Genomic DNA, 24,246 nt, shown 5'->3' on the forward strand with positions numbered 1-24,246 from the left:
AGTATAGGTACCAGCATGTAGCAAGTGATCAATACATCGTATTGACTATCAAGTGAATAATGAGTCATATTCCAATTCATTTCTACAGTATTTTCGCCCTAGCCCAAACTACAAAGCCCAATGCGAGTATTCTTCCCCATTGCTATCCTCATGTTTCTCCTTTCCATAAAATCTTCCCTGAACTCATTTTTCAGTGTTTAGAGACAAGGCATATGAAGGGTCAGAGATGTACCTAGAACATAGCGGGTGCTCAGTAAATACAGCAATCTTTAGTATCATCGTGTTCACTTCCTCCCAGGAATTCTGACAGCTGGTGTCCAATCATCACTTTTTTCTCTTATCACCTTCGTCATGTTTCCCATATCCTAGTAAAATCTCTCCTATTTCTGTTGTAATGTGTTTTTTATTTGACACAATGTTTTCCTTCTTAAATACATTTATTTTTAAAGGAAACTTTATAGAAATTAAACACCCATTTCACTGACCATAAAAGGGGCACTATGTAAAAATTAACATAATGAAAACAAAGCAATATGCTGTCCTCTTTTCTTTTTTTTTTTAAAGGTGGATTAGCAACTATTTTAGAGATATGAGGACACTAATGTCATCCTTTCTCCAAGACACAATCAGGACTGAAAATCTCTGAATGACTTCCTCACTCTGTGTCTCATTACTTAAAGCTGTGTCCATCTACAGTCACCCCCACCTCCCCTCCAGGCCCCTGTCATATTGTATTATTACTAACACTTTTCACTTGGCATTTATTATTTTCTACCTGAATGGGTTAATTACACTTTTATAGCTATACCCCATCCCACTGTCTTATTTCTCTTTATATCCTCCATAGTTCATAGATTGACCTTATACCAAATACATGCTTAAGAAAGTCTCAGTTGAGTTGAATATTTAGAGCTTTGAACCAACTTATCAATAGAACCTACTCCTCCAAAAGTCAAAATATTTTTAAAAGAGATTGGTGAGAGAGAGTATTCAGGAGATCTTCTGGTTCCCCTTGTCCTCTGCCCTCCTGATTTCTCAGAGATGTGTACCTAAACTATCTCATCCAGGCCACTGTGGTTGAATATCATGGATATCCCTTTGACTATATGTATTCTATTCAGCAAGGAAGAGGGCTCAATACAGAAAAATGTATACCTTTCATGCATGAATATACCAGAAACAAATACTCTAATTTATAAGTGAAACGAAGGCCAAGTAAACCAGAAAAAAAACTGAATGTGTGATTTATTATACTTAAGATTGGTCTATAAGGCTTAAATATGTCTGTCATAATTAACAGTAAATGAATGCAACTTTATAAAATCAGTATTTTGATACAGTACAGGACTAAATGTGGCAACTGTGCATTGGAAAATTAATATTTCCTCAATGCAAATATCAAATTTGCAGCACCATTTAGAAGCTTCCACTAAAAATGCAAGCTGCAGTATTTATTACAAGCTCTACTCAGAACTCGAGACTACCTAAATCAAGCATTAGAGAAAAACAGTGGAGTCATTCAGGCATAATATGTCAGATTTGGTACAGGATTAAAATACTAACTTTTTTTAATGTCCTGGTTTCAAATTAATAAATACAAAAACAATATAAAAATATACACCAGTTGATAAGACTGCACTGCAGATGATCAGATAGTTAGATCTCACTCTCGTACGTATGCAGGTATGTCTTTAGTGTCAGAATTTCTGGATAGCTGCGGCTCGTCTTTCGGAAGAAATCCAGACTGGTGAGCTGTTCGATGTCCCGCACCCGAGCTGTGTGCATCTTTATGAGTTCTTCCACCCACAGCGACTCATCCTCTGAACTCTGCAGTGGAAACAGAATACAATCAGAGCCAGACTCTTCCAGAGGAGATTCTCCAAACGGTCAATTTTCTTCAAGTCCACAAATGAGCCCTCCATACTCCTGCACCCAGAGCCAGTGTGTCTTTTTCCTTCCTGGCTTCCCCGGCTGCTCTACCACATTCCTGCTGGGAACGTGCCACAAATACCTGCCCTTGGCTGTAAACGTTTTCAACAGCAATTAGCTGTACCAAATAAATGAGACATGTGGTGTGAAAGGGCATTTGACTCAATAGGTTTTCCGAACATAAATCAAAATTACAAAAACCAAAGGTCCTGGAGAATTCAGCAATGTGTTTCTTTCCCCGCTGCTGTCAAACTACACAGGGGAGCACAGAGCACAAGTAATTTGAAATGCTCTTCTGACTTCTAAGGAAAGTGAAGAGCTGATGCCTAATGCACAAAATCTCATGGGTGCGTTCCTGGTCTTTTGGAAGAACCCACATTATCAAGTACATCATCTATCAAATTGCAATGAATTGATATTTGAATAATGAGTTCCACTTAAAGCTGCTCAGTAGCTACACCTGGTACTTTGGAGCCCAAGAGGCCTAGGCTGGAATTGTGGCTTTATGACTTCCTAGATAGGAGACCTTGGCCAAGCTACTTAACCTCTCTAGGCTTTCTTCATTGGTTCACAAGGAAAATAATGCTTACTTCAGCAGCTCCCCGGACAGTAGGAAGAAGAGGAGAAAAAAGGGGGCGGGGTGGACAAAAGATAAAGTAAGGAAACAATGTCATGGAAAAAAGGAAGGAAATCTCTTTCTGTCTTAGCTACTTGCCAAGATGGCCCCATTGGCACAAATTCCAATGAAAGACATCCGATGTCCCACACCAAATAATTTATTCGTATCTAAGATGAAAGTAGAAAGTCATTCAGGAGGAGTAGTTCTTTACATTTTAAAAATATCTTCTTTCACTTTTGAGAGAAAGAATAAGATCTGAGAGCCCTGAGAATTCTGGGGGAAATGGCTACATTCATCAGTAGACCTGAGGCAGGAGGGCCTTTGCTCCCAGAATTTCAATGGCTCCCAAGAGCCGTTCTACAAGTTGAAGGGTAGCTGTGTATCTGAGGGCTGAGTATGTTCAGAAATGCCCTCGCCCAACTCCTTCACCACCCATGGTCTCAATGAACTCCCCACCAAAGCCCGAGAACCTGCAATGGGTTTTCTCGGAAAGCTCCAACCCACACAGACCTGGACAGGGAGCTAGAGCAGCTTTTGCCAATGCTAAATATGTACCACGAGGGTGTTGGTTCAGGAAACTGATGCCTGGCTATCCCGGGCAAAATGAAGAAATAGGAAGAAATTGCTTTGCAGGCTGGGGAAGTAAGGAGTTTAACCCTGCATGCCCCACCCTCCTAACCCAAGCTAACCAAGTTCTCTGCGATTCATAGGAAGAGACAGACCTAAATATAACTCTGCCCACAACGGGACTGACCAATCCTCACTGTGACCATATAATTAACGAAGTAGGAGGTCTCCAAATGGATCAGGAACCCCTCAGAGTAAGCAGAGTGAGCATGAAGCTATATTTTGGGAGAATTTTCATATTCAACTCTTTATTTGATTTTTCAGTGGCCTAGTTTTTCTTTTGTAAATGCAATCATGCAAATATACAGACAAAGGGGTGAAAAGGTTTTTTCTAATTTAAATAGTGGCCAGCTGGGATTATAAGAATTCAAAGAAAAAAGAAATTGTCTTTTGCTATTTCTTTCCTTGGAAAGTAATTTGCCAATTTCATTTGAAGGGCATTTTCTTCTGGTTCTCACATGCAAAAATCTCGCTTAACACTAGTCGTTAGGAAATACTGGCCATGCAACACAAGAAGAAAATATCTTCTGCCTGATGCAAGCTGGCAATCCACAGAAATATTTGCTAGAGGAGACTCTGGTGTGAAATGCAAAACTAATAACATTCAAATAAAAGTTCATGTGCACCTAGGGAAGGAAAGGAAACACTTTAAAAATAAATAATTTAGAAGATAAATGCAAAAGCCCACCCGTCAACTTGTTTATTGTCTTTCTTGCTATGGACATTTACTCTTCATCTGCCTTTTCTTCCTGAATTTCTCCTAAGTAAGTTTGTGAATTCAAGCTCCAGCAGTTTTAAGGTGACCTTCAAAGCAAGGACAGGTGTCTGTGTGGGCAGCATAAGAATAAGACATATGCTTGCCATAAACTCTCCAAGAAATATCTCTAAGCTCTAAGCAGAGTCAGGAGCCAGAAAGGAGAGGAAGACCTGTGAGGACATCTGTGGATTTCACTGGTCAGTTCTACAATTTGGGGGGCTGAGGAATGCCTTTGAACTGAGTGTCCCATCACCAAAGTCCCTTGACGACAGACACACTTGAACATATACTCCCCAGGAATCTAGGTGTACCTTAAGTGGCCTACTATCATCTGGAATGTCTTTGTAGTCTTCTGTCTTAAAAATGCATGCAATACCTACTTTGCACATAACAAAATAAACTGTATAACTACTTGGCTGTTGGAGCTTTGTACTTCAGAATGTAAATGTACATCAGTTTTTATGTATTTGTGAATTCATCTGTGGGAGGAGTAAAGGAAATCGAAGAGTATTTAATGATTAATGTGGTTTTCTTTTCATTCTTTAAAGATTTGAAAATATATTTTTATATTATTTTACTTACTTGGAATTCACAGAACACACTTAAGTGATTAGGATATAACAAAATTACATTTATCATTTTTGCAACTTTTTTGTTTTTTAGGCCTTTTTATTTCTAAAAAAGATGAAAACAAATAAATTCTTGATTGTAATTACCTTAAAAAATGCATGACAATTTGCAATTTCACTCTTAATATATGGGTTTAGGTTTTTTTTGCAAAAAATTTCACCTCCCCATAAGTTTCTAGTAAAACTGAAGTCCGAAGAAAGTATATCATGCTTTGCAGAGGCCTTACATCCCCCTGGTACACCATTGGCTACTCTCGTGGTTATGAGTAAACAAAATGGAGGAGGTCAAGCCAGTAAGTTAATGACAGCCTGCCTTTCACTTGCAGTACCCCCTGCTTCTCCACCTCCCATCAAATTATTGACAAGATCTTATTGATCCTTCAGTATAATACTGCTACCTTCCACCCTCTTTTTTAAATTTCCAAGACCACAACCTCACTTCCAGTTCTGTGACCTCAATCCCGTGAATCTTGCCAAAGCACTTTGAGCACCATGCTTGACCCCTTCCAACTTAAATTTATCTCCCTGAAGCAGAGCCCAAAATGCTGCTCTTAGGTGTTGGCATTTTCCACGGCTACCTAATGCTGGTGTGATTGGGAAAGTTTCTAAGGTCCCAAGGTCCTGCTATGGAAATCTGATAAACTTTAAGGAGGATGGGCTTTTGAAGTCAGAAGGCTTGAATCTAAAGTTCTACTCTCCTACTAACTAACCAGGTAACAACGTATCATACTTTTCCTTTATTACCTAGAGCTTTCACAACAGTGAACGCAATGGGATTGGGGGGAAGACCATATAAGCCTGCCTGGTGGAGTAAAGAGATGATTAGAAATAATCTATGTGGAGGACCTGCGCAGTTCTTGGCTCACAACACGGACTCAGAAAAGGGTTGCAATTACTACCTCTGCCACTATGGCAACTATAACTACTACTTTTATTTTAAATTTGATTCCAAGCAACTTTTAAAGCCTTATGTCCCACTATTACCCTCATTTCCAATATTCTGGTCAAGCTTCATTAGCTTTCTTGGCCATATTTCAAATTTCCATTTTTTTTCCTGTATTGCTTTGGGGATATCCACAGCCTCCATCTTCACCCACAGCTGAAGCCATAGTCCAACAGCTACCTTGTCCATGAAGCTGATAACCTCTGGCGAAGCTATTTTTTTTTAATTCAATTAGCCAGCATACAGTACATCATTAGTTTTTGATGTTGTGTTCAATGATTCATTAGTTGCGTATAACACCCAGTGCTCATTCTTAGGGCTCTTTGCCTTTTGTAGCCGTTTCTGCACCTGTTTTATTTGCTCTGGCCCACCGCAGACCCCTGGAATAGTAAGTACGTTTAACAGACTGCTGTTTCTCCCAGAGCGCCTTACACAATTTAGGAACTGAGTAGGACTTGTGACTAAATCCCTCTTCCGTAGATTATATCCCTGCTCCTTCTATTCTATAAAGCAAAATCATGGGGACTATTACTTCTAAAATCAATCTTGGAGCACAGCCTTTCTGTCACATTAAAGAGATCTGGGGAAGTGATGTGAACTGTCCCCAAGTGTAGGCAGAATGAGTACAGGGCCAGGAGCCCACTGCATGGCTCCAATCCCCGCCCGGGGCTTTCTCATGACGCCTTCCTGCCTCCATGGACGAGTCATCTGTGCTATTTGAGAATGGGGTGACCTGTTACAACTGCTCTCATAACTAGCAGTAGATGGAAAATCTGCTTTATAAAGTATATATGCCTGTGTGTACGTGTCTTTAAAAAAAAGTTTTTATTAGAGACACTTTCAAACATCCACAAAAGTAGAGACTAATATAAAGAACCCCTGTGAATTCTTACCTAGTTTCAACAATTATCACAATGTTTGCTCCTTTCATCCTACCTTTACAAAGTATGTCTCTTGCAAAAGCAAAAACATTTGGGCACTTTGATCATTTGACAAAATCACACCCATAATTAGAACTACAATAAATGTACACCCCCATGCTCCTCCTCCCCACCCCCTTACACTGAAAATTGAAAGCCATTCAAACACAAAGCTCCCAGGTGATAAGCAAAGTTTTATTTGGGTCTTTTCTTCTTTCTACTTGGTTACAGTGTATAGTCCAAATGGCTTATAGTAAGTGTGTAAGAGTTTACCAGTGGGAATCTAAATTAAGAAACAAAGATGACTCATTTTAGTGGACTCTGTCTTTGAACTCACATTGCAGCTCTCCTCATTGTCCGGTCTGTGAGGGAGGACAAAGGAGGAGACAGACAGGGGGCCGTCACACTTGTCGGCAGGCTGAGTGAAATCCAGGCAGCTGGTGATGATGCTGTAGTAGTGAGTTGGTACGGGAATAGAACTGCCCTCCACATACCTGGAGCGGGAAGGAAAATAAAATGGCCATCGATGTAGTAGCTTTCTTTTTAAAATGGTGACCAATGAATATTGCCTACGTCACTAAAATTAACTCCCATTCAACGGAATCATTTTTCACTTCTAAGCACTAGCCTACTTCTGTATTTTGAACATAATGCTTTTGCTGCCTGGAATCCCCTCTCTCTCTGGACCTGGCAGAGTGGAAATGAAATTCTAGGCAAAGAAAACAGCTTGAACCAAGACTTAGAGGCTGGACATGATGAACAGATCAAGATAGTAGAAACGTAAGGCTGGAAGAGTCAATAAAAAGCCATAATTTGGGGCGCCTGGGGGGCTCAGTCCATTAAGTGTCTGCCTTCGGCTCAGGTCATGATCCCAGGGACCTGGGACAGAGCGCCACATCGGGCTCCCTGCTCTGCCTCTCCTCCCTGCTTGCGCTTTCTCTCGCTACCTCTCTTTCAAATAAATAAATAAAATCTTTTTTTTTTTAAAAAAAAGCCATAATTTGGCAGCTTCTGAGGGCAAAGTTGTGGGATTTGGGCATTACTGTTTAGGGAGTAAGACCTCATCAAAGGTTTCTGTGCCAGGAAGAATCATCATGAGATCCCACGTTTCAGGAAGATAGCTTGCACAGAATTGTGTAAAGTGGACCTGAGGGAGGAGACACTGGAGCTAGGGGAGTAATAAGCCCTTTCAAACCACAGTGAGATGCTGAACTTGGTACAGAGAACTCATTTACTCAAGGAAATACTAAGGACTGATGAGCTAGTGATGAACCTAGAAATTAAAAAAAAAAATCTTTTCCAGTAAATTGAAGTACAGAAACTCACAATTCCTTACCTGGTTTTCTATTATCTTAATTTTAATCATTTTCAAAATATATGATTGAAATGATAACAATTTTGGCTAAAAACTGTTAACAATGATCAGCAATAAAATAAATGTACGATTAAGATGAAATTTCTCTTATTGATGACGAAAAAGGGAGTAAGATAACTCCTATTTTATTAATTATATATATGAAAAAATAGCTTTTTATTCCTAATTATCTGTAAAGCACAATTAAACCCTCTCATATTTTATGCCACTCTCTGTTTCATGCATGTATAAAATTAAATGACTTCTAAAGAGGGGCACCTGGGTGGCTCAGTCGGTTAAGCAGCGGACTCTTGATTTCAACTCAGGTCATATCTCAGGATTCTGGGATTGAGCCCCATGGCAGCCTCCCTGGCAGGATTCTCTCTCTCCCTCTGCTTCTCCCCTGTATGCAGTCTCTCTCTCAAATAAATAAATACATCTTAAAAGAAATAAATGACTTCTTATGAATTTATTATATTTGTATCTTCTTGCCTTCTCCACCAAACTTTAAGTTCCTTCTGAGCAAGTATGCCTTATCTTTTTATCTCCCCAACAGTATCATGGAGAAGGATAGAAACAACTAGATTTGACCAAAGTCTATATGGAATTTCCGATTAAGATATACTGACCCAGGGGCACCTGGGTGGCTCAGTCGGTTAAGTGTCTGCTTTCAGCTCAGGTCATGATCCCAGGGTCCTGGGAGTGAGCTCCACATCAGGCTCCCTGCTCAATGGGGAGTCTACTTCTCCCTCTCCCTCTGCCCCTCCCCCTCCACTCATACTCTGTCTCTTCCTTTCTCTCTCTCAAATAAATAAATAAATAAAATCTTAAAAAAAAAAAAAAGATATACTGACCCAGAAAATCTAAGGGATTCCAAAAGTCCCCCCCCAAAAAATGGAGATAGGGGAAAATTATCATCTTTCCACTGAAGAGTTGTTAAAGAATAAATGACAAATTTTTAAAAAATCTTTTGGTACATTTCTCTCATGCAATGGAAAAGTGCATTTATTTACCGCAAAACTCCATTCCCTTCCAACCACCATTACCACATTTGATCAAAGATCCCAAAGCACTGAAGAAATCACAAGGAGATTCAAGAACAAAAGATTTCACGGGTATCAGCTCTTCTTGAGCATGTGAATATTTGAAAAAGAGCCTTAAGTGAGCTCTTAGAATTTAAAAGTATACACTGAGTAGAAATGACAAACTTACTGTTTGATTTTGTCCTGTGTGTCATGTAAGCCATCGTAGTCATAGTCAAAAATTGGTCCACTTATCACATTAACTCCATTTCTTTCTGAAGCATATTTCTTCACCAATACCCTTTGGAAATAATTCCAGATTCCTGTGGGGGGGGGGGGGGGGAAATCCATTCTTCATGAACAAAAACTCCTTGCTGTGGTCAAATTCTCTTTAGGTTGCATTCTATAAGCCAAATGTCACAAGCCAAGAGACAGCAGAGCTGTTGCGATTCTTGAAAAGAATTTGCCCTGAAATACCAGCTATGTGTGTGTCATTTATGAATCAGCAGAGAGAAAGGTATGGAGACATTGGTAGGGGAATTTAGCTCACCTCGCCCAATAAGTCAGGGAAGGGTTCCTCACTGACGTGGCTCCTGAGTTCTGAAGGATAAGTGGGTATTTTCTAGGCAAAGGGGTGGAAACACAACAGGCAAAGGGAACCGAGTGTACAAAAGAGGAAGTACAGTGTTGGTGAGAAACTGAAAAAAGGCCTTAGTCTACCTTTTCTTCCTTCATGATCTCATAGATATGCTTATTTCCAAGTTTGTATCTCTAGCCCTGACCCTTCCAAGGAGCTCCAGACATGTTATTCAACCACGCATTTCATGGTCCTCTTGAATACCTAATAATCATGTCTAGCAAAAAAATTATCCAAACAGAATTCTTGGTCTTCATTGCCAATCCTGCTCTAACTCTTGGCTTCTCCATCAGTTAATGGCACTCACTCACTCACATGTTCAGGTCCAAATCCTAGGAGTCATTCCTGATGTGGCTCCTTCTTTCATATACACGTTGAACAAGCCTTGCCGGGGCCACTTCTGTAATACTCTCCCATCACCCAAATCTGACCACCTCTCACCATCTTCACTGCATCCATCCTGTCTCAGCTACTATCTTCTTTGCAAAGAACTACTGCAAAAGACTACTTCCCAGATCCCAGTGAGAAACTCTTACTTCTCCGCAGCCCATTATATAATAGCCATTTGGATCATTCTGCACCATAATTAGATTGTATCACATTCTTCCCAACTTCCTATTCCTAACATTCCAGATGATGTATCACTGCAATTAGAATAAAGTTCCAACTTCCCATTGTGGCCCCCCCCTGCCTACCTGCATGACTTTACTTCCTACTTCTTTCCCCATCGGGTACATGGCTTTCTTCCTGCCTTCCTATTTGCTGAACTTGTTTCAGACTAAGCTTTTGCATTTGCTCTTCCTTATTTTGGGAAAACTCCCTGATCTGTGCATGTCTGCTTTCTCCTCCTTCACTCATTTCTCATTTTCAAGGTCATCCCTGGAGAGGACTTCCTTGCCCACCTCAGCTCCAGTTTATATTATGGTCAGTCAGAATGACGGAGAGGAGGAGAGTGGGGGAAAGGCGAAAGAAGGGAATGACAAGAGGACAGGAAAGGCACATAGTGAGTTGGTTCTGAGATGTTAGGTTTAACTTAACTACACTCTACTCTACATGGGGGTTGTGAGGTTCAGGCTATCACTTCTTATCTCCCCTTATTAAAAAGCACTTGGCTGTTTTTCTCATGGTGCTTCTACTGTTCTTTATACCTTCTATACTCTACTCTGAATGAGAAAGAGCAGCCCACCAGAGCCAAAATGCCACAGATATTTGTAAGAAAGAAAGGAGGACAGTGGGAGAGAAGTTCAAATGTTAAGCACAAAAATTGGGAAGGCAGAGAGGGAAAGAACAATGAGAACAGTCAAAAGGCCAAACCCACAGACATGTGGCATGTGAAAAAACCATTCCCCTAGGGAAGAACAGCGAGCCCTCTGTGAAAGGCCTCTTGCCATGCCAGCCTCAGGGTGGTACCGTGTGTTTCCTTTATTACTGCTTGGTCAAAAAAGCATCAGTAAAGAATAAAGAAATCCAGGAAACCCTGATTTGTGGAAATTAAATGAAGATGCATTCCATGTAATATTACAACAAATATATCTATGTGGGTTTCTGAAACATTTCTCAGTTGGGCCTAAGAAAAAAAAACCAGAAAATCTCCTTTTAAAAGCTTACTTTAATTTTTACTCATAAGCAAAGTATTCTACCTTTGAATAAACCTTCATTTACTAACTAGGACATCAAATAAACATTTTTTTTTTTTTTCTCTAGACCATGTTGGTCATTTCACCAATGTCAAGTTGGGGAAACTTGCCACTGTTGATGACACTCCACAATCACGTGTTTGGATTCTGAGACTGTATTTCAGCCCCAAGAGTCCTGTAATACAGCCAGTGCTCCTTTGCCAAGTGGAAGTAGGTAGAGGTGCTTCCTATTCCTACCTTTCCTATAAGCATATAAGTCTCTTCACTGTAAAGGGAGGTAAAAGTTATTCCAGAATGCTTTCTCTATGTTTGAATACATGGATGAATAGATGGATCGATGGATGGGTGGGTGGGTGGGTGGATGGATGGATGGATGGACGGATGGATGAGATGGATGGGCAAATGAATGAATTCTTTGTAATTGGAAATAGAAAATGGACTATTCTGGCCATTGGACAATTAAATCATAAATCCATATAAGCAATAGAGATCATACAATCAATTCTCATAGTTTTATAAATGAGAGGTTAAATGACATTTTTATGGTTACATAGCTAGTGGTCATACTCTGGGGACCAGAACTTGGTTTTGGGGGCTGGGCTCTCTGTACCTGTACCTTTCACAGCATCATTATTATCCACAAATATTTATGTTAGATACAAAGAAATTATAGGTGTTCAAAGAAACTAGAATAATTTGCAAAGCCCTAAGACCATCTGAATTTAATACTCTCATAATTCAGAAGACCCTTTAAACTCTTTCTGGGTTTCAAGGTCAACATTCAGAATATATCACCACCATCTACCCTAAAAGAGAGAAGTGCTAGTGGCTTTTAATTTAACATTCAATAAATAAATATAGGTGTTTGTTAAATGTCAAGTGGCCTCCAAAGCACAAAGAAGACCCTTCTTACACCAATATAATGAACACTGAAATAGATGGAACACCAGTTTAGAAGCAAAATACAAACTTGGTTTAGTACAGTTTCTGTCATTTATGAATTGGGTCATTTCTTGTGACTTTCATTTTTCAATTATAAGCAAGGGACAAACAACCTACCAACCTCCCTCACAGATTCATATTTTGGATTAATGGTAGAGAATTTACATGAAAGTTCTTCAAAAATTTGGGCACCTGGGTGGCTCAGTTGCTTAAGGGTCTGCCTTTAGCTCAGGTTATGATCTCAGGGTCCTGGGATTGAGCCCTGCATCTGGCCCCCAGTTCAGCGGGGAGTCTGCTTCTTCCTCTCCCTCTGTCCCTCCCCCCGACTCGTGCTCTCTCTCTCTCTCTCTTGCTTTCGCTCTCAAATAAATATATAAAATCTTTAAAAAAATAAAGTTCTTCAAAAAATATAACAGCTAAACATGTGAAAGTTACTATTATCAAAATTAATATAGAGGTAGAAAAGGTAAGTGGCAAATTTAGAAATATTTCTTTTCATAAGTAATAGCTTACTAGGTAAAGATCAGACTTACGTTTGAAAGCAGGGTACATTGGAACCATATTGGTTACAAGGAATGCATCATATTTAGCTTCCGGTGAAGAGCTCAGATCTAAACATTAGGCAAACAAATAGTGTCCATTACTTACCAAAATCTACACCAATGAAAAATCAATCTTCTAAAATGGTCCAAACATCATGAAGTGAATGGTGAATGGATCTATTCCTTTATTTCTACTTGGTCCCTACTTGATAAGCATTTCCTCCTTCTTCTCCCACCCAATGTCTTTTCTTTACCAAGAGTTCTCTCCCCAAAATCTTTACAATGCTTTTTCCTCCTACCTAGTCTTGGGTCAACTACATATTATGTAAAAGAATTCCTTGATTTCACTAGCATAATTTGGACTTAAAATATGTCATCAAGCCACTGAGAATAAAAGAGCTTCCCATATTCTTAGGTGATCACCTGTATAGTATTTAAAACATTAATGTCTTAATGATACACTATTTCACTTTCAGAGTCCCACTTAATGATGTGAGGGGGCACACTGTATATTGCTTTGAACTTCAGAATTCTCCTAGAGAACAAGATTTGTGAAAGGTGGTCTCTCTTATGACCGATTTTGGAAGGATCCCATAGAAGTTCACCTCTTCAATCTCTTGAGTTCCTCTCTTGAAGAAAACCTGAAGACCACTGAAATCCTAACAGTCCAGATTCCAGAAAATAACATCCCTCTAGAATGATCAGATCCTGATATTCTGTAACTTACAAGGAGGGAAGAGAAATCCATAGGACATCTGTTTATCATTTTTGTAGGCCAAACAGCTTTGACTGAAACTCGGAGACACACGGACATCAGGCCGGACGCAGTTGGTTAGGTACTCGGGGACACTGGAGACTTCCGCCTGCAAGGTGAGTCAGAGGTAGTTAGGAATACCATCACAAAGACCATGCTAAAGCAATGGGGAAATATGGAAGCCAGGCTGCTCTATCATGAACAGCCAGAACCAAAACCCCTCTAGCTTTTACTAGAGCTCATACTCTGATATGCTGACTCCAAAAACAAAGCCTCAGTTTTAAATACAGTAAGCCAGGAATTTTCAAACTCTTGTATTTTTTTAGTGGCAGAACTCTTTTATCAAAATCTTAAGTAAAACAACAATATGAAAAGCAGGAATTGGACTGCTGAAGTAATGGATAGGATTCCATGGAAGACAGCTTAAAAAATAATACTCTAAGAGATAATATAGACATATCGTCTATAAAAGGGAGATTGCATATACAGCTGTATACCAGGGCATACGCACACGCACGGGGTACAAACCAACAGGAAGCTGGGTTTGCAGCACTGGATGTATTCACTTGTAATCGGAAATAAAAACATGACTCAACTGCCAAATACATTTTTCTTATTCCAGATATAAATTTACCTATCTCATCTTCACCAAAACTGAAACCCCAGCATAAAATCTTTATTAAAAAAGAGGATGTTGACAGTCAGGGAGGCTGTGCAGAGGTGAGACCAGGGGTATATGGGAATTCTCTGTCCCTACTCAATTTTGCTGTGAGCCTAAAACTGCTCTAAAAAAAATAAAGTCTATTGAAAAAAACAGCCAAATCTGGGTGGCTTCGGTAACTATTGGGCAATGGCAAGCAGAGTAAAAGCCATGAAAAGCATTAGTATACTCCCTTTGATATGTCGATAATTTAACATATTCCTGTGAAGTTATTAGAACATTGAATAAAGTGTAGTTCAAAATATCTTGCAATCGATTCGATGTAAGATTTCTTTCATCAAGAAAAATTAAAATCTTTTCTAAGACAAATTTCTGTTAGGCAATGCAATCATTACATTAATGCAAGGAACGTAATCACATGAAGAATATAAAACCCAACTTTTTCAACGACCTGTTTGGAAATAGTGTATGATGTCCAGAGAGGCATTAGGAATATTTCACTATAACCACTTTCAAAGTCAGTGTGATATAAGATATCATATCTAGTCCGATAAAGCACTGCGGGCCGTCCATAGAGGAGGTGTCTCTCTAGGAAAGAGAACATAAACCGTGTTAAACATATATTAAACTACAACAAATGTGAAATAAATATTGGAAGAGTCAAGGTGTCCAAAATTTGCTTGTTTACTTATTAATAGTGTAGTTCCTCCTTCTTAATTTAATCAAGTTAGTTTTCCTAACACTTTGTGGTTTATCTGACCACCTAAGCATGGGTCAAACCTTACTGTTACCGAAAGTATAAAGTAAATGCCATATTCGTTTTAATGCTTTAGTTGTGAAGAATTTTAATCTGTATAGGAAGGAAACATTATAATAAATATTGAAATGATTCAGCTGAATGGGAAGTCAATAGGATTGATTTTTATAGAATTCATTCATTTGACCCCTGAAAAGGCTCATCAAGTTAACCAATGATTTAATTAAGAGGAAGGCACTCTTTGATCATTATTTGCAAACTGCAACTCAAATAATGCATTATTTCAGCATAAACAGTGAGTAGTAATGAGCATTTAAGTAAGCAGCTTTGTCACATGGAGGAAAACTCTTTAGGTAAGAACTTAAAGGAACATGTATAGATAAAATAAGTGGGCATTCAAGAGGGTCCTTTGAATACAGAAGGGGGAGGGTCATCACATACCAAAGAACTCAGTTAAGACCCAAGAATGTGGACCTCCAAGAGAAAGCTCTCTTCTTAGGGGTTAAAAAAAAAAAAGTTCTGAAACCTTACTCTTTTAAGAAGAAATGGGAGTTTAGTGTGCAAACCTTCATTCCACACCCACAATAAATGCCTGGAGCTTGAGATGCCCGTTTTGGATAGGCTAAAGTCAGAACTTCCATAGATTCTTGGAAATTGGGGTCCTACAGACCAAAATATTTAGAGATTGAGGCTTAGGCAATTCACAATTCCCTAAGTGACAATAAAAAAAAATTTATGATTATTTTTATTAGAGAAAATCAGTTCCGGCAATCACTTATTAAATTATGTATACATGTTGCTTTAATTAAAGTATTACCATTCTATGCAAGTAACAGAGAAAATTCTTCGTAGAATATTTTTGCAAGACTTTCCCAAGTAGAACTGCTGATTTGAGGCAAAGTGACCCACACTGCTATCGCAAAAGCCTGTTCTGGGTCATTTGGCTTCTTCAGCATTGCAGTAAATGGAGAAGCCTTGTTTAAGCTGCCAAATTTGGGGACCCACCCTAAGAATTAGAACATAATATGATAACCTTATATAAATGAAATATAATGAACAAATAAAAAGCCAGCAAATCATAACAGTAGTACTTGGGGGGCAGTTAACCAAGTCAGACTTTCCTTTAAAACTCAAACCAAACCTTTTCTAGGTTCAAAATTTCCATTAATGTTTTCCTTGTTTTCATTTTTGTTGCCTCTGAATTTCCTGGTTTCAGCTGGAAGCAGAAGTATCAAAATTCTTTGAGAAGCTATTTTCTTTTTATCATTCAAGTTTTAATGCTTACCAAACACATTCCTCCAAATTCAAATGCAAACCTACCATCCAGTCTATTCCATTAAGAGACAATAAAACAGCAGCCCCGTTTTTCCTTGCAACATCCCTCCTAAGAGCAGCCACCAGCAGAACAGTCTTGGGAAATCGAAAGATTCCACCAAATCTGGCTTTCTCTCTAGTCCTCATTTACTTCTGCGAAGGCTGGTTTATTTATAACACTCTGGTCATTATCATCCTTAGCAACTCTATGCTGATTCCTTTTCTTTCTACCAAGAATGGCTTCTCCAACAGTCCTCTCACCCTTCTCCCTTCCAATTCTTCATTAATGTATTCTCCCTCATCAAAAAACATTTACTGAGTATCTTTTTTGTGCCAGGCCTTGGGCTATAGTAGAGAGATACTGGGCAAAGATAATTATGAGAGAGTTCTTACTGACGTAGGAAAGATGTTAGGGTTCAGAGCTGAAGGCCAAGAAAGAATTCTTGAGACATCTTTGTTGCAAAAAGGTGGTTTTATTGAAGCACGGGGGCAGGATCTGTAGGCAGGAAGAGCTGCACTGGGGTCATGAAGAGTGGCCCCAATTATATACTTTCAAGTTGGGAGGCGGTTAGGGATAGCTTAAGTCTTTAAGGAATTTGGAAGCAAGGTTTCCAGGACCTTGAGGGGGCCAGCTGTTGTTAGGAAAATGTCATTTACCTAATAAAACCTTAGTCATGAGACCCTTCAGATGTATATCAGTGGGTCATATGCTTGGGGGATGATTGCCAACATGTGTCTTGGGGGGTAGAGATAAAGGAAGTTTCCAAAGGAATTTTTATATGTTAAAGTAGACTTACAGGATCCTGGGGATCAGGCTAAGATTGCCTTTTGCCTTTAGCAAAGTATTCACTTCCAAGCAGCTGAGTTCCTAGAGGAATGCCACTCTGCCTGTTTCAAGGACTTGTCAATGGGCTATAAGTAGTAAGGAAATTTAATTTTTCTTTTGCCTTTGTTTCCCACATCATTACCTTCAAAGCGCTCACAGTTCAATGGGAGAGACCAACATGGCACAAATAACTCAAGTGCAATGTGGTATGCACTGTGTCAGAGGTATCTATCGAGTGCAATGGGAACACAGAGCATGATGAATGCCATGGATGGGGATGAGGTGCCATCAGTACAAGTCTTAGAGAATGGAGGAAGCTAAGCCTGCTGCCCTGGCATAATTGTTAACAGTGCCACTTTCCCTACTCAAATGCGCATGACAAATAACATGCTCACATAGTCCAACCCCCGTGGAAGAGAAATGAAGGAGAGAGGGAGAGAGGGACAAAAGGGAAAGAGACGTCTTAAGATTCACTTTCTTCTGAAAGATTTCCCCAGTTAAGCTTCTCCATCTCTATTCACTTTTCTGCTCTGAATGTATAGAAATGTGCACTTTGGGCCACCTAGGTGGCTCAGTTGGTTAATGGTCTGCCTTAGGCTCAGGTCATGATCTCAAGGTCCTGGGATTGAGCCCCACGTCGGGCTCCCTGCTCAGCAGGGAGTCTGCTTCTCCCTCTGCCCCTCTCCCCACTTGGGTGCACTCTCTCTCTCTCTCTCTCTCAAATAATTAAATAAACTCTTTAAAAAAAATAAAAAAAGAAATGTGCACTTCATAGCTCTTCAGAAATGTGCGCTTCATCATAGCTCCCAAGCTAAGCGCAATTGCTGTTTTGGGCACATAGCTGAAGCACAAATATATCATTATGTGACTTTTTCTTAACTGTCAACTGGGCATATATGACAAGAAGAAAAAACAACACAGTGGTTTTGACAGTTTCCTAAAACCCAACCAATTTCCCCAATTAACCCAAAGAATTTACTCAGGTCTTCCTGAAGAATAATTGTTTCATCTAAGAAAGAGGTGAAATAATCTTTGCAGTAAGAAACACAAATTTTATGGTCCAGAATCAAAATTTAGATTTTCCTTTTTCAGTTTGTCAGAGTGTCAAAGAACCACTGATTCTTGTTCACAACCTGACTCTGCTACTCTTTATGACATCTGGGGCAAGCCATCCATTGCATTTCTGTTTAGCAGAGTTCCTGCTTGAGCCATAAAAGTGTACTTGAATCGCAGTCTCTGGACACATAAGCTCTTCATCTTGAGACCAGCCACCTCGGATATGAGCCTGCAAACCTCTACTTTTGAAATATGTTCCTCGTGATTTCTTGATATGGGTCTAGTGTACCCCAGGTCTTCTCAGGCTGGGTTCCTGCTCCATGGGATTCCAGACAGAGTCTTCATTCCATACCCCAGTTCCCTGTTTACAGTAGTCTCTGGCATTTTGGGTGCATGCCAAGGTTCTCCTCCAGATACCACGTTTGGCAAAATACTGCGAGGCAAATCTTTTTAAGTGGTGTGGACTTCCCCAAGGCTCATTCTTTTGTCTTCCAAAGTTTGGTCATCCAGATGGTGAGTTTGTATTTCTTTTCCCTCCTCAGCTCCCTGATTCGTATTCTCACAGATTAGCTGGCTGACTTGAGAGCCACATGAAAATCTCTCTTTTTTGGTCTTTTTTTTTAAAAACATTCACTCCCACATAACATGCCATTGGATTTTACCACATAATCTCTATCCAAGGTCTTTCCTTTTCCTTCATCCTTTCTCCTCCTTTCCCTTGCAAGTGCCTGCTATCATTTATTGCCATGTCAACCTCCTCTGAGATTTGATTCAATGCCTGTTAATGTCCTCTTCTTTCTTATCTTAACCCTTAAGACACCATGCTGTAATTCGTCAACCAGCTAAATCTCACAATAAAATAATAATTTTATAGATAGAGATTTTCTCTGTTTTGTTCATCGTTGTATCTCTACCTCTAACAATACCAAATGCATAATATCTACTTGGTAAATACTTGTTGAATAAATGGATGATTGTATTATTTTTTTAAAACACTATTCTTTATGACTCTCAAGAACTGACTTTCTATATATAACCTGGCTAATAAAACCCTGAGAGATACACTAGCCAGATCAATATCATCTTCTTTTTACTAATGAAGGAACTGGAGGTTCATGATTTGTACAAGATAATTCAGCTACAAAGCAGTACCCAGAATGTAGGCCTCTATCCTCCTGGTCCATTATTCTTCTTTAGCATTTTGGGCAGTCTCCAAGTCCATGCTAACTGCTGGGTTATCTAAGGGAGGGCATACTGGAATGAAGATCCAACTACTCCCAGGCATGAGTTCTGCCTGAGTCATGTTTGGTGAGAAGCTATTAAGAACAGCAATGTGCCTTGAAAAAGAAAAGCAAAGCTGGAGGCATCACAATTCTAGACTTCAAGTTATAATACGAAGCTATAGTAATTAAAATAGTATGGTACTGGCACAGATCAATGGAACAGAATAGAAAACCTAGAAATGAACCCACAACTATATGGTCAATTAATCTTAAACAAAGCAGGAAAGAATATCCAATGGAAAGACAGTCTCTTTAACAAATGTTGTTGGGAAAATAGGACAGCAACTTACAAAAGAATGAAACTGGACCACTTTCTGTCAACATACACACAAAAAAATTCAAAATGAATTAAAGACCTAAATGTGAGACAGGAAACCATTAAAATCCTAGAGGAGAACACAGGCAGTAACCTCTTTGACATCAGCTGTTGCAACATTTTTCTAGATATGTCTCCATAGGCAAGGGAAACAAAAGCAAAAATAAACTATTGGGACTTCATCAAAATAAAAATCTTCTGCACAGCAAAGGAAACAATCAACAAAACTAAAAGGCAACCTAAGGAATGGGAGAAGACATCTGCAAATGAGATATCTGATAAAGGGCTAGTATCCAAAATATATAAAGAACTTAAACAACACCCAAAAAACAAATAATTCCATTTAAAAATGGGAAGAAGACATGAATAGACGTTTTTCCAAAGAAGACATACAGATAGACAAGAGACACATTAAAAGATGCTCAATGTCACTGATCATCAGGGAAATGCAAATCAAAATTACAATGAGATATCACCTCATACCTATCAAAATGGCTAAAATCAACGCAAGAAACAGGTGTTGGTGAGGATGTAGAGAAAAAGGAACCCTCATGCACTGTTGGTGGGAATGCAAACTGGTACAGCAACTCTGGAAAACATTAGTGAGTTTCCTCAAAAAGTTAAAAATAGAACTACCCTAAGACCCAGCAGTTGCACTACTAGGTATTTACCCAAAGAATACAAAAATGCTAATTCAAAAGATACTTGCACCCCAATGTTTATAGCAGCATTATCTACAATAGCCAAATTATGGAAAGAGCCCAAATGTCCATTGACTGATGAGTGGATAAAGAAGATATGGTATATATATATATATAATGAAATGTTACTCAGCCATCAAAAAATGAAATCTTGCCATTTGCAACGACACGGATAGAGCTAGAGAGTATTATGCTAAACAAAATAAGTCAGTCAGAGAAGGATAAATGCCATATGATTTCATTCATATGTGGAATTTAAGGCACAAAACAAATGATTATAGGACAAAAAAAAGAGAGAGGCAAACCAAGAAACAGACTCCTAAGTATAGAGAACAAATGGATAGTTACCAGAGGGGAGGTCGGTGGGAAGATGGGTTGAATAGGTGATGGGGATTAAGGAGAGCACTTGTAATGAGCACCGTGTGTTGTATGGAAGTATTGAATCACTAAATTGTACACCTGAAACTAATATTACAGTGTTTGCTAATTAATGGAATTTAAATAAATTTAAATAAATCTACTAATTTTTAAAGAAAGAAGAGCAATTTGTATCAAAGCATCCAGTACTTCAGAAACAACTTCTAAGCCCTGAGAAGCACTGAGATTCTCTTGATATTTTCTCTTCATATCAGCCCTTAGAATAAGAGGCATTTACAGAGAAAAGCACAAGGGCTTTAGTGCCACATAGAACTGGAATCAAATCTCATCTTAGCTTTTGAAAGTTCTGTGATTCCGTAACTTAACTTCCCAAAGCTTCATATCTCCCTGGGGCGTCGCACTGTTTAGAGACAAAATAGGTAAAGCACCTAGCTCAGTCTTGACCCCAAGTGGTTATTTATAGTTGTAATTGCAGTGATTTTGTAAAAGGTGTATGCTCTCCTTCAATAACAGCAGGAATATTGGTAGGCAGAGGTTATTAAAGTTCAGTGTCTGTTCTATCTAATTCATCTTAGATCTTACTATAAATCATAAAGAATTATACTATTTATTGATTTCTTCCAAATCTTCCCCAGCCCACACATAAGGATACACACAGAGAGAAACACAAGTATATCTCCTTCTTTCTCTAGCATAGCTAACATCTCCAGAAATAACAAAAATTAGAAAGATCTCAGCATTGAAAAGAGCTACCCAGAAGATTCCCTGTCTAGTCTAGTCCCTTTCTGCCTTATTTTTTTTTTTAAGATTTTATTTATTCATTAGAGACACAGAGATACAGAGAGAGAGAGGGCATGAGCAGGGGGAGAGGCAGAGGGAGAGGGAGAAGCAGGCTCCCTGCTGAGCCAGAAGCCCGATGTGGGGCTCGATCCCAAGTCCCTAGGACCATGACCTGGAGCCAAAGGCAGACGCTCAACCATCTGAGCCACCCAGGTGCCCCCGCTTTCTGCTTTAAAGTTCACAAGAGTTATTAGTGTTTCAGTCATTTTTCTATCCAAACTAACTTCTTATTGTATGTATTTTTTTAAAAAAAAAGGGTAAATAAGGGGTGCCTGGGTGGCTCAGTCAGTTTAGTGTCCGACTCTTCATTTCTGCTCAGGTCATGATCTCAGGGTTCTGAGATCAAGCCCAGAGTGAGGTTCTGTGCTGGGCATGGAGACTGTTTAAGATTCTCTCTCTCCCTCTGCCCCTCCCCCAAGCTCTCTCGCACTCTCTCTTAAAAAAAAAAAAAAAGGAAAAGGAGTCAAATAAATAAAATCTACTGGTTTCCTTGTCCTTTACTTAATCAGATTGAAAAGAACACATATGATAAATAGGGCCCTATATAAGCTAATAACTCAAATAATGCTCTCAGGAGAATTCGACAGTATGTATCTTTGCTGCCTGACTTGGAGACGCTATGTTTGAGTTCCATCTGCTTTGTAATATACTTCTCGTCATTCCTTTGCTGTTGCAAGATTTGCAAGATGCTAGCCCATCTCCTGTAGTATCCTACATTGGAGCCTTTCTCTCTCCTTCTATTTTCTTCTCATTTTCTGGAATTTCAAAACCAGAAGGAAGAGCTTGTGAGGTAGACTGCATTATTGTTCCTTCTCTTTGACTGCCCTTCTGTAAAGGGCAGTATACATATACACATATATACATATGACCATGCACTGGCATGTGTCTTGCAGGTTAGCATCCCTGTGAAAAGAAGACTTCCCTACTCCCTTGGTTTCAAGTGCTCTGATTTCACCAGTCAACTGGGAATGTGATGACAAATGCCTCATAAAAGCAGAAGCATTGAGGGGCGCCTGGGTGGCTCAGTCGTTAAGCATCTGCCTTCGGCCCAGGTCATGGTCCCAGGGTCCTGGGATTGAGCCCCACATTGGGCTTCCTGCTCCGCGGGAAGCCTGCTTCTCCCTCTCCCACTCCCCCTGCTTGTGTTCCCTCTCTCGCTGTCTCTCTGTCAAATTAAATAAATAAAATCTTTAAAAAAAAAAAAAAAGCAGAAGCATTGAGAACCACTGCATGGTCCTGCTGTTCCTCTCTTCCCTCTGCCAGAAGGGCACACCCCAGCTAGGGGCTGTTCCTTCAGCCTGGATTCCAGAATAAAGGGTACCCACAGCCACACTTGGCCTATGGTCAGCATACCGAAACGTGAGCAAGAAATGCAGCTTTCTTGGTACAAACCACTGAGACTCTCTTCTTCAGTCACAAGCTTGCAAAAGTTCACTAATACATGCACGTTATCACCGTACATTGTATTTTGTATACATAAAATAGGAGAACGAGTTAGAGGGCTCAAGATGATTCTTATGTAAAGAGGGAATGCAGATTTGGTTCCTTCTACGTATCTCTCCCCACAATGTATTCATGGCCTCTCCAGGTACATAAGCTTCATCAAAGGTACCAGCTGCTATTATTTATAACTGTGACTTCCACTCCCTTCATAGAAGTCCCCATCAGCACCTTCACTTATGACCCATCAGATCACAGTGCTATGCCTGTTTTTCAGAGAGCCTAAAAGCTACTGAGAAACAAAAAAGCCGGCATCTTGTGCACCTAGAATAAACCAATACCCTTTGCCAGATGGATATGAAAATCACATCACAACCCAAATTTTAATTTTAAAAAATATTGTGCTTACACTATGAAGTAAATAAGAAGTATCTTCAATCTCTGAAAACTAAAAACAAAAACTTATCTGATTGTTTTTCCCCATCAACTCCTCACCTTCTGTAGACCCTTTTATATGAAGGCGTCTGTTGAGTTCATCCAATTTGTTCTTCATGTGTGAAAACCAGAAAAGGAAAGGAGAAAAAAAAAAAAGCAAATCAGAAATGTCCTGTCTTTCCTGCATGCTTCTTTCTACTTAGAATCTTGCTAAATTCAAAACAGGACCCTAAAATCCGTAAGTTCTGTAGAGGAATTACTATTTGATCTCAAATTGACATTCCAGGCTCCACCTCCTAGGAGATCTATGGTCACGAGCACCTTCTTTAATCTCCCTATGACTTTGTTTCCTTTCCCTAAAACTGTGAATAATCATGGAAGCAAGTTCCAAACTAGCTGGTAAGAATGGTTATTTGGGCACATATATATGTAAACTAATTAGAATGCTACCTCAATATTTCAGATTAATCCTAGGTACACTAAAGTGATTCCCAAACTAATTAACGAAATCACTTTTTCCAAGGTTGGAAAGTAATGGCTCAGCAACTAGCATACGTGTACAAGAACACTGGCCATAATGTCTACCGCATCCTTGTTTGGAGGAGCTAACAACTGGAAATTACCAAATATTCTCAAATAGGAAAATGAATAAAATCATTATGGTATATTTACACAAATATTAACTATTAGCAGTAAAAAATGAATGCGTCAGAACTCATGTATTAATGTGCATAAATCTCAAACATACAATAAACAAAATAACTGCAGGATACATATAGTATAACACTATTTATTTATTTATTTTTTTAGCACACTATTTTTTTTATTATGTTATGTTAATTGCCATACATTACATCATTAGTTTTTGATGTAGTGTTCCTATTTACACACAAAAGTATAATATGCAAAACTGTACCATAGGTTATT

The 24,246-nt window shown here is 39.2% G+C and overlaps 1 protein-coding gene across 5 annotated transcripts in view; it reads right to left on the reverse strand.

Annotated features, from left to right (window-relative positions):
• Positions 1–1,227: 1,227 nt before the first annotated feature.
• ENPP2 (ectonucleotide pyrophosphatase/phosphodiesterase 2) overlaps positions 1,228–24,246 on the reverse strand; it is a 78,391-nt gene continuing 55,372 nt past the window's right edge. For 2 of the 5 annotated variants that reach the window (XM_044914292.1, XM_044914289.1), the window contains 7 exons: positions 23,380–23,431; positions 14,425–14,561; positions 13,286–13,421; positions 12,550–12,627; positions 8,991–9,123; positions 6,762–6,918; positions 1,228–1,827 (listed from right to left, as the gene is read on the reverse strand). In XM_044914292.1, coding sequence (XP_044770227.1) covers positions 1,657–1,827; positions 6,762–6,918; positions 8,991–9,123; positions 12,550–12,627; positions 13,286–13,421; positions 14,425–14,561; positions 23,380–23,431 — 864 coding nt within the window. In that variant the 3' untranslated portion in view covers positions 1,228–1,656. Of the gene's footprint in view, positions 1,828–6,761; positions 6,919–8,990; positions 9,124–12,549; positions 12,628–13,285; positions 13,422–14,412; positions 14,562–15,871; positions 15,947–23,379; positions 23,432–24,246 lie in introns of all 5 variants that reach the window. The other 3 variants (XM_044914290.1, XM_044914293.1, XM_044914291.1) reach the window with 3 other exon arrangements.

Source organism: Neomonachus schauinslandi, chromosome 4 (assembly GCF_002201575.2).
Source record: "Neomonachus schauinslandi chromosome 4, ASM220157v2, whole genome shotgun sequence".
Classification (NCBI taxonomy): Eukaryota; Metazoa; Chordata; class Mammalia; order Carnivora; family Phocidae; genus Neomonachus; species Neomonachus schauinslandi.